Source organism: Camarhynchus parvulus, chromosome 8 (assembly GCF_901933205.1).
Source record: "Camarhynchus parvulus chromosome 8, STF_HiC, whole genome shotgun sequence".
NCBI classification, from domain to species: Eukaryota; Metazoa; Chordata; class Aves; order Passeriformes; family Thraupidae; genus Camarhynchus; species Camarhynchus parvulus.
Window position 1 is genome coordinate 9,141,524 of NC_044578.1, and position 14,470 is coordinate 9,155,993.

Genomic DNA, 14,470 nt, shown 5'->3' on the forward strand with positions numbered 1-14,470 from the left:
TCTAAAATGTTTCAAAGACAGGTGGGGGGGAAAAAAAGGAATATTTTTGTTACTCTCAGAAAGTTTATAGCACTACAGTTCCTAGAGACAGTTATTGTTAAATGAACTGGTTGTAACTCAGTTAGCTTGTTAAAAGCTCAGGAAATACTTTGCATCCAAGCAGAAATGGGGGGCACACCTGGCCACCCACGGCAAGAGTGGGAAGCTTGTCAGAAGTGATAGGGTCTGTTTCTGTTCCCTCACCTTGTCACATAGCCAAGCAAGCACCCCTGGGTTGCACTCCCTAGTTCCCTGCATGCCTTTAGAGCGGAAAATGTCATTCAGTGATGCTCAATGCTCAGTATCCTCTATTTTTACTCTCTCTCAACCTCCATCTCACTAGACCTGTGACAGTACTTCAGTTTTCCTCACTTCTGTTTATCATCCCTCTGCTTTTAGAGGAAGACAGCATTTAGATTTGTTAGGGACACATTAGCTCCCACTCCTCATGGAAAAAGTAACAAAGACATTCCATACAGACAAGTAAAAGCAAGCACCATGCATTTGCCCCATTCCAATGTTCTAGATTTGAGCTCATTTCAGGGGTTTTCCTCAGGTGGATCCAGCCTACCTATTAAATAATGTTCACCCTTAATTCTCCTCCTTTGCACCTATTACATCCCTTGGGGAAAAAAATAAAAAGTACAAGTATTACCTTGAGCATGAAGATGCACCTCTTGCAAAGCCTGAGTCATCACTTGATACCAGAGGACACAGCAAGTTGCTGTTTGCTACCCACCCCCTGCAGACCAACCATGGTCTTGTATAATTCCATCACAACCTCTATAGACATCTCCTCTAGAAACTGAAGAATCCTTTCTATCGGGACTTTGTCTTCTACCTGAACAACAGAATGCTAATAAAAGCAATTCTGACAAATATTGGCTATGATCCATGTCAAATCTTTCCCTATAAATATCACTAAATCGAATTATGTCAGCATGATATGGAAACAGCCTAGTGCTTGAAATGTGCCTCTGGATGAGGGTGACTGTCATTCATGAGCAACAATCACTTTCACCTCAACTTCCCATTTTCCTCCTTCAGTGCAGTCAGCAATCATACCATGATTAAGCTGATCCGTTACTGAAATCCAAGTGGGCTGTGTTTGACAAAGATGCCCTCACTCAATGAAACTAAAATGTCACGGAGTAAGAAGGACAATTCAGTCATGAGTTAATGACTGATGAACTGGAAGCAAGTTGGAGCAATTGGCCTTTTTCCCAAAAAAGAAGGATCACCATTGGAGTCTCACAAGGATCTCTTCTGGGATCAACACCTTCCATGTTTTAAAGCAAAATCCAGCAAAGAAGTTTGACACTTATGTGACAGAGTTTGCTGACAGTGCTTAAAGTTACTGAAGATTGCAAAAGCAATGACCAAAGATCTGAAGAAGACTTTAATGATACTGTTTAAGTGGGCTGAAAAATAGCAGGTAATTGTAAAATGATGCATAGTATTAAAAAAACATGTACACTATCACAAGTTCTGAACTAGTTATTACCACTTAAAAGACTGACTGGAGTTATCATAGTTCCACAGAAGTGCCAATTCAATGCTTAAAGATTGTCTAGAAAAAGCCTGCAGAAGATTAAAGAATGAATCTAATATGCCATGTAAGTTTACTGGGTGGCATATGCTGAAATACTGTAGCTGGTCCTGGTTATTGTAACCCAACCCTGTTCCTTGGATTGCTGCATCACTGTCTCCACTCAGAAACATACCTGCAAAAGGTGCAAAGAAGACAGCAAGGACAATGAAAGGGGTAAAGTAACTTCTTTCTGAAATGTCTCTGGAAAAGTCAAAAGCAAGGGATAGTAAATACAAGAAAAAGTCATCAACCCATAAGGCAGACAGAATAACATGGATTCGCCTTTCCACTGCCTCTTCCAATACAAGAAGGAGCAAGCAAGGCATGAAACCAAGCAGGCAGAAAATTTAAAAGCAAACAAAAATAAGTGTTTTTTCCACACAAAATGTGTTTAAGCCCTACAACTCAGCCACAGGATGTTGTGGATGCTACAAGCATACATGGCTTCAAACACTAATTGGACAAATTCATAGAAGAAAAAACCCACTGGGGGCTCTAAAAACAAATATCACCTCTGGTTCAGGAAACCTATGAGCCACAAATTACTGGAGGCTGGGAGAGGCATTTCCTCAATATACACTGTACTCTTCTCCAAGCATCTGTTCTTGGCAGCTGGGAGAGGCAGGATGCTGGGCGAGAGGGATCTTTAATGTGCCCAAGTACAGCCATTCTTAATTCTTGCATAACGCACGAGAAAGCGCAAACATTCATCGTGTGCACGTCGGAACTACAAGGAGAGCAAAGGACCAGATTTTCAAAGGCCTTAATGTCAGTACAGTGATTAACTGCTGCAGTCACAGCTTGATAAGGATTTTTTTCAACACTGAAGTAGCTCAGCCTCTCCTAACCACAAACTTGTGCAAATGTATGGCAAACAAAGAGATCTGAATTTAATCCAGAATGGTTTGCTGCAGCTGTGCACACTGTTGCACTGGCACTGCTGAGGGCACATTACAGACTTGGGAACAACTGGGCTACTTAAATCAGAAGGGCCCCAAAGGAAATACTTGTCAAGCTACAAGCTGGATCAGTGAAAATGGAGTGTCTCAGTGTCTTTTGCATCTCAGAAGGCCTTTTTTACCACACGCACACAACCAACTACCAACATTTAAATAAACGCTGAATTATTGGTATTAAAGACAGAAATGCTGTTTGTCGCATTTGTCCAACACACCCATTTATTTGCAGCTGTTTACCACACTTACAAAACCTTAAATGAAAGACAAAAGGGGAGAGGGGATGAGAGCTTCTCCTTAGAAGTTTGGGGAGTATCTCACACACAGCTGAGTTTCTTAACTTTAGCTGAAAAATTCCTCCTCCAACACACCGAATACCTGCCAGCACACAAAGATCTGTTCTTACAAGTCACTTCAGGTCCTAGTCAGAGCACCCAAGTTAAACACAAATTGGCACTATTTCCCATTAAAAAGCCTGGTGCATCTCAAAAACTGACACTTCTGAATTTGCAGCCTTTCCTGGTTTGCAGCACTGGGGTTGTTTCAGTGAAACTGCCCAAGTGTTCAATACATTATTCAAGACATAGCATGTTCTGTGTGCACCACTTGTAAGTTTCATTCACACCACCAAGAATGGAAATAATTTCCTTCAATATCCATGTAAATATCATAAACAATACGTCAAAACGGTACAAGAAACACCTTGCTGCTGCATTTGGTTGCTCTACAAATTTGTCCATTTCACAGACAGCTGGGAAGATACCAGGTGACCTCTTCTGATTTTAGATTTTTTTCCCTGAATGAAGACTATAGTATTCCTTAGTTGTTTCGGGAAAGAATAAACATCAAAAGCAGCAGCCCCTCTTAACTACCTGGCTTAACAAAGCACTAAAGAATAAAATAATAGAGGTCTCCTCTTCAAGGGCTCAGTCTGATAAATCTGTATTCAAGAGATATCCACTAGTCAAAGCCAAAATCCAAGACTCCCATAATTGAAGGCAATGTAATGCATCTTTTCTAGGGAAAAAACCTAAGATAATATTTTTTAAACAGCATAAACCTGTGCATCTGCAACAATGACGTAAATTTAAAACACCTTTTTGACAGACAACCTAGGTTTTCTCTTTGCTCCAAAAAATGGCAAAACACGGCAATGAACTACAGCATCCCAGGAATCTTCATACTTGTGATACTTTCTCCTTCTCTTCAAATAAACAAAAAAATAGCATTAGTTGTCACCGACATTTTTCCACTGCCAAGTGTCATCTCCCATTTTTATCTCTTGTAAAACTAGGACTACCAAACCAAAGTGTTGATGATCCTAAACTTGATTTAGTATCGCTTTGGTCTTTCGTCCTTGTAATCCTAAGCAGTAGATCCTATTTTTGTGGGTATGAAAGGCATGGAAGTGGACATGCTGAACTTACACACTCTCACATGTAACAAGCATGTGCATTTTCAAGTCTCTGCAAAGGTATGGTATGTTTCCTAAACAAACCACTTCTGGAATTAAGACCTAAAATGCTGGAAAACGCATCATAATTATCATCGCGATTAGGAGTGACCCACAGAGGGTTACTAGAAAGATGTACTCTGCGATTAGTAACACCAGCCAGCACGCAGCACACACCCGACTCCACTGCATCCTCCCCCGCCTTCCGCGGCACGCGGGCAGACTCCCGGCACCGCGGCTCCCGCAGCACTCGCTCACTCACGCCACGCCGGCAGCACCGACACGGCCACGCCGCCGCTCCCACCCTCCGCTCTTCTGGGGGCATCTACCTGCGGGAGCGCACCGAGCGCGCGAGGATGCTCGGAGGCTGCTGCCGCACCGGGCGCCGCCGCTCCCCCCCGCCCCGCGCCCCCCGCCGCTCTCCCCCGCCGGAGCGCCGCGGTCCCGGCCCGGGGCGGGCGCGGATCGGCCCCGCCACGCGGGGCGCGTCTCCATAACAACGGCGACCCCCGCCCCGCGCCCCGGCTTTACCCGTTCCGCCGCCCCCGCGGCCCGGGCATCCTCCGGCTCCTTCCTGCCGCCGCCCCCCAGCAGGGCGGCTCTGCGCTCCGCCGCGGTGCAGGACACCGCCCGCCCGGGCTCCCTCCGCGCCGGCGGCGGCGGCGCCGCTTTGTCCCCCCGAGAGCGGCCCTTCCTCATCGGGGCGGCTGCTTCTTCTCCTTCTCCTCCTCCTCCTCAGCGGCGGCGGCGGCACGGCCGGGGCCCCATGGCGGGCGGCGGTCACGGAGCGCCGGGGCGGCGGGGCGGCCGCGGGCACCTGCGCGCGGGGCGCGCGGGCGCGGACATGCCGCGCGCTCCCGCTCCCGCCGCCTGTCAGCGAGCGCGGCCGCCGCGGCACCGCCCCCCTCCCGCCCCGCGCGCCGCCCGCCGCCCGCTATCGCGAGAGCAGCGGGAGGAGGAGCGAGACTCGTGGCCGCTGAGGGCGGGCGGGTGCGGGAGGCCGGGGGAGGTTCCGCGGCGGGGTCCGGGCTGGGCTGTCCCGGCCAGCGGTGGCCCTGCCGGGCGGAGCAGCCTCTGCGTCCGTGCCAGGGCTGCCTCGCAGGAGGCGGCTGGGCGGTGTGAGATGAGGATGCCTCTTGCAGGAGTGTCGCGCGGGCGTGAGGGCAGCGTTTTTGTCCCACAGAATCAGTCTCCCTCCCGTGGGATGTTCCTGAGCCGTCTGGATGCCATCCTGTGCCTCGGGCTCTGGGGTGACCCTGCTGGAGCAGGGAGGTGGGAGCAGATGAGCCATTGCGGTCCGTTCCAGCCTGAACCGTGCTGTCACTCTGCGATTGTACAATTCTGCCATTCTGTGGATCACAGAGTGAGTCAGGCTGGCCTGGACCGCAGTGGCTCATCTGCTCCAGCCTCCCTGCTCCAGCACGAGGCGCAGGATGGCGTCTGGACGGCTCTGGAACACCGCCCGGGAGGGAGACCACAATCTCTCTGGGCAATCTGTACAGGTGTGTGGTCACCCACAGAATAAAGTTCTTCCTCGTATTCAGGTAGAACTTTCTGTGCGTCATCCAGTCCCTGTGATTGTGATCCGAGATCAGCTCAGATGTCCAGCACAATCCAGCATCCCTGTCAGGAAATTCTTAATTGTCCGTGAAAATCTCTGGTGGGTGCAGGACCTTCCAGGTGGTTTTACACGTAGACAGTCACACTGGGAAAATGCCACAGACTTCCTCCTGCAAGACACAGTGGGATCCTAGCCCCAAATCCGCAGTGCCCTGGAGAGTGGAGAACCTCTGGGCATCCCACATCCCTCCACAGGAACTCTGAGCTGCAGGAAAATGTTCACCAGCTCTGCCCCTCTGCTTCTTACGGTATGGATTAAGATGTAGTTCACCATCTTAACAGAAAAGACAAACCTTCAGAGATTCATTACCATCAAGGAGTAGTAAGAGAATATCATCATTTTGTGTTCTATCTCAGTAGTTCACACCCTAGTGGCATTTTTGTCTTTGCAAATTATTTCTTGAGGGTTTAAGTTACCAGTTTCTGCATTCATTTTTCACAAAAGCGACTTCAAACTTTTGGGGTTTTTTCTTCACTACTACATAGTCAGGAATCTTGCTGCTTCTGCAGAAAAAATAACTCATTTTTCCATTTTACCAAGCTGAAAAGGCTCATACATCTTCAACCAGGAAATCTAATTGTATAAATTTTTTTTTCATTTTGTACAAAGACAACAAAAATACAATTCCTAATGATTTACTGAGGTAGAAGAGTGGGAGCATTGTTAAGTAATTATTAATGTTTAAATGCTTGCTGAAAAATATTTCAGGATGCTGGATTAGTCAGAGAGGTCTTTTTCCATCATAATTGTATGTGATGAGGATGGACAACCATGTGGAACTTCCCAGCTGGGAATCCTGCTCTAACTAAATGTAAATAATGCAAATTTATGGAATCTTGGCGTCCTTGTTAATGTGAGTCTATTAGGATGGCACAGTGCCTCATCATAATTTGGCTGGATCTTTGCCCTGTTGCAGCACAGATGCCAATTAGTTATTTGTTGGTTATGGCCTGTGGGACACCTTGCTCTGGCTCACACCTGTTTGCTTTGTGTGCCAGAAAGGAATTCATGCACACAGGAAGAAAAGTCACAATGAGGATGTGTATAACATTACCTGTCTAACATATTAAACAAATAAACATATTAGAAACAAATCTTCAGTTGTTCGTTTGAGATAGAATTGAAAATAATTGCCTTTTGGTTCTGTGTTTTAATTTAAAAATAAAAAACATCTTACATTTCTCCAAATCAAAAAGCCATTCGGGAGTTAATAGGACATTTTATTTGCCAAGAGATTGTGTTTGGTTTGCTTCTGGCTCATTTCTTTCTCTGTTTAATCCCCGTTTAGTATTTTGGACTCAAAATGTCTTTCCAATATTTTTGAAACAAAAGAACAGTGAGGTTTCATATTAACAGAATAGGAAAAATACTCCTCATTTTACTGATTCTCCCATAATTTTTTCCATTTAAACATGTCACAGAATATGACCTGAATCTGCAGACCATTCTGAGTGACCTGATTTTTCTTTTCCATATGAGCTAGTTTTCTGAACTTTTTTTTTCCAGCTTTAAATAAAAGTGAACAAATCATGAGAGGCTTGGCAGGGAAAAGAAGTACAGATGAATGAGGCAGAGCGTGGTGTGGCACTACATCAATGCTCATGATGTTTGTCTCCAGAAATCTTCTGTCACATCAAAAAAAAGATGGAAAAATAATTAATAAAGGCTTATAAAGGGCATGATTCTTAGGTTATCTACACTGACTAACACAGAGCAGGGCACCACGGAGTCTGTGTAGCTCATGTGCTGACACTCAGCTAACACAGTTTCTCTTTGCAGTTCCAGATACTGCCTTTCCCTGGCTTCCACCTTGTTTTTTTTCCATATAAAAAGGTCTCAGCATGCTCTTCTGATTCAGAAGGTAGCTGGAATAATGCTGCCAGGAAAAGTTCCCTTCCATTCTTCTCTAGCTGGTTTAAAGGGACTTTGGTAGGGCAGAACACAGTCTACTCAAACTCACTCCATGTTTTCTGGAATGATAAATTCCTCTGCAACATTTTTATGACTGCTTAGCACACAGCTACAGCAATAATTCCTGGAGCTGGAAGAGAGATATGCAGACTGAAGCTGTGAGGTTAAAACCTCTTTATTCCAAACAGAATAGAAAATGCTAAATAGTAGAAGTCATTCTGCTGAGCAAGAGAATTTTCTCTTCAAAATGAAATACTTAATCATTTGAATCCCTATTAAATTTGACCATTTGGCAAAATCAGTGGCACACATAGCCCAGCTGATCACCTGCTTCCACTGTTTCCAAGGCAGAACTGCCTCACTAATGCCATCAAACAAGTCTGTCACTGCGTCCTGTCATTTGTCATTCCGCTCACACTGTACACACAGCCTTCCCTCTCAGTATTTGTGCTCTGTACGAGACGGAGGAAATGGCTTTGGTTGTTCTGCATGTGAATCTGTCACGCACCTTCTGTTAGTGACCCACTTCTAATGGTATTCACAGACAAGTTCTGGGCTTTGCACTGGAATACTAATGCTTGGCAATTGGCAATGTGCAGTCAGGCAGGAGGAAGGCACGGGACTGCGGCATGTGGTGCTGTACCTGCACAGAGTGTCAGGAATGACAAGTAATTAACAGGCTGCATGTCATCACCCTGACTCCTGCCAGCTTCCCCAACTCCATGCATGTGACAGCATTCTTGCTTCAAGATTCACCAAAAAAAAAAAAAACTCCGACCAAAAAACAAAACAAAAAAAAAACCCCAACCAAACAAACAAAACAAAACAAAAAAAAATAGCATTATATGACTAGAGAATACTAGTTATAAGCAAAATAAAAAATACAGGTAACAAAGTCCCACAGAGCCAGCAAGACGTGCTGGGCAAAGCCTTGACTGAGACTAACCCATTGTTTTTTATAGAATGAAGCATCCTTTTGTTCAGCAAAGTTCAAGATCCCTATCCTAGCCCTGCCAGGCTGGCAATGCATGCTGCCTGCACAGCACAGGAGTGCAGAGTACAGCTCCCCATCAGCACCCCCAAGCTCCAGGGAAATGGTGAGAAATAAAGGATTTTCCAAAAGAACACAGGAGAATTAGTAAGTCAGGGACCTTGACACAATCTAGGCAAAATTTTTCATCATCTGGATCTAGTGAGGTGTGCTGTTTGAGAATCACAGAATAATCTGAGTTGGAAGGGACCCACAAGGATCATCAAGTCCAACTCTTAAGTGAATGGCCCACACAGGGATTTAACCCACAACCTTGGTGTTACCACCACCATGCTCTGACCAGCTGAACTCATCCCAGGTTCAAGAAGGACATATTTTAGACATTTGTGTAATTAATAAAAATACTCATAGTTACATAAGGATTTTTTACAGGAAGGTTAATAGGTATACAGGTAAATAGTTATATTTCAAGGCACAAACTAAACATTGACTTAAGGAGGATTAAGAAGAACTTTCTTACTAGCAGTTTTTTTTCCATTAAACTATACTATACCATATATCATTCCAGTGCATCTTCACTGAAAACTACTACTATTAGTCTGTTCTAGGGACAGACTAATGAAGTAAACCAGCAGACATATGAATGGCAATTACTAGATCTAGATATAGCAAAATTCCTGTCATTAATGGATATGATTTGCTTTCCAATAGGTATTTTCCTTCTTCGTATATCATGAGGGTCATGTATCCTTGTTTGCAGTGATGCAGTATGTCAGTGACAGCTTTGCACTGCTCTAACCTTGTTCTAGGTATCATATTTACATCTGATAAGGAAATAGAAGATAAAAATATGAAAATATGTAGTAGAAGTTAAAAATTATGGTTGTGAAGTATCAGGAGAGCTTAGTGTGATAGCTAAGCTAACAGCACTTCTTAGCTACAAGAGCTCATCAAACACATTAGAGCTTTAAACAGAGGAAGAGACCAGTGAATGTGCTGCTCTCTGTCAGTTTGGACTTGACTGTACAGTAATTGCTGCAGTAGGGCTGCTACCCCTGTGTGTGAACAGAGGACAAATTACATCCACACAAAAATACCTATATTTGTGTGTATTTCTGAAAGGTCCAAAAAGAGAAGCACATTAGGAAGGGGGAGAGATTGGCCAGCAGGTGTAAATTCAGATCCTAACTGCTGTCACCCTCTCTTTGGCACCCAAACAAAGATGAGATTTAAGAAGGGCCAAGGGGAGGATTACACATGGTTCTACTGTTACTTACAGAAACGCCTCCCAAACAGAAGATGACAAATACAAAACAGCAGTCCTGGAAATACAACAGGTGTGCTGGGAAGGCTGGCACTGGGGTACTTTGAGAGACTTAAGGTGTCTGTGTTGAAAAAGAACAGTCAAAGAGGGCCTTAGATAACTGAGGAAGGATTTGGAAGCAAAAACAAGTCTTGGTTTATACAACAGAGAGCAGAGCCATTTGAGGGGTGCAGGGAGAGAGAGATGACAATGTAAACAAAGGTACTGGGCAAAACACCACCTGTTTCATGAGTGTTGTGGTCAATTTTCTAGCCACAGAATCATCACAGGACAATGAGTCAAGCTATCTAGGACTAATATGGCATGTATGGGAGTCATTCATCAGAGACAACGTGTCCTCCTTAACATTCATCCCTGCAGTGATGCCAACAGGAAAAGCTCGGCAGTGACTCATCTGGTGGTTTCCAGTCACTGCCTTCTAATATGTTGACCAGTGTGATCTCACTGTTACCTTGTGCTTGCATTATTTGTTTTCTCTATAGACCTGCCAGCTCTTCATTTTCATTACAAGGTGTTCAACACAACAATTTTTAAAAAAACAGCACAGAATATCAACACAGTGGGGCACAGAGGCTGGCAGTTCTGACTGAAGGGACTGCCAGTCGTACCCTCACGTGTCTCTCTCAGTGTGATACCACCCTTTTCAGCAACAAAACTCTTCTTCAGCTGTGCTATAAACTGAAACTGATTCACACAGAAACACTGGAGGCAAGGGGAGCACTAGATTTCTTTTTGCTGTATCACTTTCCCCACCTGGTTGGGTGCACAATCCCATGTGAGCTGTGCCAGGACAATGGAGGGAAAGGGGCAGTACAGGATCAAGGCACAGAGGGGACTGTGGGACGTGACCACCCAGAATCCAGTAATGCACCAAGTACTTTAAAACACTACATCACAACTTTAGGCGGAGACATCTAGGCATTATCTCTATTCAAATAATGATTACCCATAATACAAGCGTAATTTTTTTTAAATGTATTGCTATTCCCCTAAGAGGAAATTCATCACTCATAAGTGATTTCTACATAAGTGACGTAGAAAAATCAGTTAAATATTAATGGTCTGAATGGAAAGCATGATTGCATCTGGTTATTTCTGGACTATAGGTCAAATTGGACACAGATTTTCTTTGTCACTTGTGAAAGTCCCCTTCACACCAGTCAGGAGCTACCCAAACCCTTCTTTGTAGAAAAACTAACAGTAGTTGTTAGTGGTTCAAGGAACCCCACAGTAACAGACAAACAGAATGTGAAAGGCAAATGAAAGACTAGGGCAAAGGAAGAGCATTCTGTTATGCTTTCAAGAGGTGCTTTCAACTCAGTAATAAGCTGAAATAAGTAGGTTTTTGTCCCCTTTAATTTTGAAATGCCTAACATGGGGCTTAAAATGACATTTTTACAATTCTAATTTTGTTGGTTTGGGTTGTGATTCCTTTTTAAACCTACCATTCATTAAAATATCTGCTTTTTTACCCACCGCTGACTCACGGTCTTCATTATATAAAATTACTGGTGCTTTTGTCATTCCTGTGCCCTGTTGGAGAACTAGCTCAGCAACATTTGTGTACTCAAATAAAACAAATAAGCCTTACTTTGTTCTGTGATGTATTCCTTACACCAAGAAAAAAAAATAGAAGAAATCCTATCAGTGAACTGTAACAAATCACACCTCAGATTCAGTAGCATTAAGATTTGACCTCAGCTGTTTTTCTCCAGAGTCAGAAGTGCCAGACTGAGTCCATCTGGAGTGTCTCCCCTGGCATTCAGCTTGACTTGTGACATGATACATTCAACCAGGACCTGTGAAGACAAACTCTCAGTTCTAAAGTCTGACATAATGGAAGTCCAGGTTATGTACTTCAGTGATCATCAAATAACATGTTCTTGTTGCTACTTTAAATGCAGTTCTGCATTTAAAGGAGCGTCACTAAATTAGATAACAACCTGTTCTCCTAATTACATTTTTTGTTACAGTTAACAAGAAAAACACTTCCAACTTCTGAGCATGCAGACTCACGCTGAGACATGAGGAACAAACAGATTAATTTCATTAGCAGACATTGCCATGTCTAATAAAGCTGTAACAGGCCAAATGCTCTAATTTACGCTCTGAAACTCAGTCTCTCTCCAGTCACACTGTTGTTACACTTTCAGGGTGCCAAGAAGGGAAATGGATCTGGCAATTGTCACTGGTTGGAAGCACAAACAATTTTTCCCTTAACCGCATCGACTTTGCAGAGTTACCAGGAATATAAAAGCATGAAAGCTTGCTGCAGTCATGAAAGAGATCTGACTCACAAAGCAGGGATCGCTCTGTTGAGTTACAAGATGTCAGTTGACATAGTTACTAAACTGAGTGCCAGAAGCTGGGAAATTAGAAACTATATTTTTTTAACATTTTTTCCCTAATTTTCTGCCAATGGCTTGTGCCAGAAGGAAATTGCTCAGGTACATGGCTCTTGAGACCTAGTGTAGCAGTGTTTCTGGGTTTGGAATAGATGCATGGGTTTGCTAACACCATTGGCCACTATCAATTAAATCATCAGATGATGATAATTTATTGTTGTGGTGCCTGAATTGTTGTCTGTGGGCATACCTCAACATCATCCATGCTTTCACTCTAGCTTCTGAAGAGGTGAATAGAAGTTACAGGGTATTGATATTAAAGTTAAAATGAAAAGCAGTAGGAATCTATAAGTACAAGAATATCACCAAGTGCTTGAAAATGAGTTAATAAGATAAATTACCCCTTCAAGTATTGGAAGAGGTAAGAAAATCCTTTAACAAATTTCCCAGTATAAGACATCAGACAAAGCAATTGGTAGAGAATACTTCTAGAAAAGAACCAAGATTCACTTCTCAGGAGATGATGTATATCCAACATCACTAAAAGTTGCTCAGCCTGAGCCTGCTTACATGTACTGCTAACCAAAAGCCAAGTCTGGGAAATCACAAACATATGACAATTTTCCTTCCTGCTGCTAGAAACTCTGCCTAATCTCCCAGCAAGCGATCCCATTTGGCTCATACTCAAAGCCTGAAAGCAATCCCAGTTTCCTATAGCTTAATATAATTTGTATGCCAATTCAGTGAGCAGAGGCATTACAAGAACCTCCTGGCATGCTGACACCTCACCAGTGTCCATGAACTTCTCACAAACCAAGCAGGGAGGAGCAGAGCATGGACAATTTCTGTGCTTTTCACCAGGCTGGCCAGCCTGTCCACTCCTCACAGGGCTGAAAGTCAATGTTCATATTATACTTTGGTCTTTATTTTGTGTGATTACACAGATCTGAGTGCTGAGCAGCACACATCAATCCTTTACTTTGCAAAGCAGCAAGGAGCCCCATGAATTTCAGCCAACACTAGATCAAGCCACATGAGGTGAAAGCATGGGTAATAAGCCATTAGATTGACTTCATTTTCTCCTATAGTTACTTTATGCCTTTTTAAACTTGCCTTAATTAAATTCATTCTCTAAATTTGCCTTAATTAAATTCATTCTGGAACATGAAAATTGCTCAGTTTCCACTCATCTGGAAAAGGCTCTTTTTAGGCCAGCAAGACTCACCTTGAGGCATTTACTAGAGCTAGAATAGGAATCAGAGCTTACAGCTTGTAGAGATTGTTTTATTATCATGCATATGCCTTTGCACACTGAGAATCATACCACACTTCTATTGTGCCAAGGTTTGTATTTTCAAAAAAGAAGAGGTTAGTAGATAATGGCCTCAGAGTATTATCTGACAAATCAGTGTTCTATTTAAAACACAAAACCGACAGATGCTGCTTTCCTCATGCATATAAATTGCAAGGTACTGAGGGGTGCTGCTCTTTACAGTACAGCAAGACAACCTGTGAAAATGAGTGCAACCGTTTATCATCACCACCAATGGTTTATGTTTAGATGCAAATGCTCTTTGCAGAAAGCAGGTTTCCCAATGAAATCCCATCAGGAGCCACTATCAGTGGTACAATCAACCATTTCTTGTAGTGCTTGTGAGCCGGGTTGTAAGGTACCTATGAGACAGGTATAGAGCAACCAGGGTGAACAGCAGCAGGTTTGGAAGGGATCTTGTGAAGAGAGAGCAAAGAACTGGAAACCAGGAAACATGGACTATCTTCCAGGGAATGCAGTAAAATTACTGTGTAACAAGGCAAGCCATTAGTCAGAATTAAGTCAGTTGGGCTGAAATAAGAAGCATTTCATGTCTTGAATTTACTAAAGCCTGAATTTGTGGTGAGAGCTCCATGAAACTGTTGTAGAAATTAATTCAATAATTAATACTACAAGGAATCATGGAAAATCAGGCAGGAGGGGTTAATGGCATTTGAAATATAGGAGAGCTATTGTTTTTCTAATTCTAACTCGTGTTTGTACTTTCCTCTTTATCATGTCGATGTTTGCAAGCAATAAAAGGGCATTATGTGCTGGTCATTGCATCTGCTTTTGAGATAAATTTGTGTTAGCATTCCAAAGGGTCAAGGAACTCTTCCAGGGCAAACAAATTCTGGAGCACTGATGCCAGATGGTGTGTATATAAAGTGGAAAATGGGAAAAGCAATTTACTGTGTTCCTGTTCCA

General features: G+C 43.4%; 1 protein-coding gene across 2 annotated transcripts in view; it reads right to left on the reverse strand.

The window, feature by feature from the left end:
- MAST2 (microtubule associated serine/threonine kinase 2) overlaps positions 1 to 4,826 on the reverse strand; it is a 185,627-nt gene extending 180,801 nt beyond the window's left edge. For both annotated transcript variants that reach the window (XM_030953116.1, XM_030953115.1), the window contains exon 1: positions 4,571 to 4,826. In XM_030953116.1, the coding sequence (XP_030808976.1) occupies positions 4,571 to 4,738 (168 nt within the window). In that variant the 5' untranslated portion in view covers positions 4,739 to 4,826. The remainder of the gene's footprint in view (positions 1 to 4,570) is intronic.
- Between the last annotated feature and the right edge of the window lie 9,644 nt (positions 4,827 to 14,470).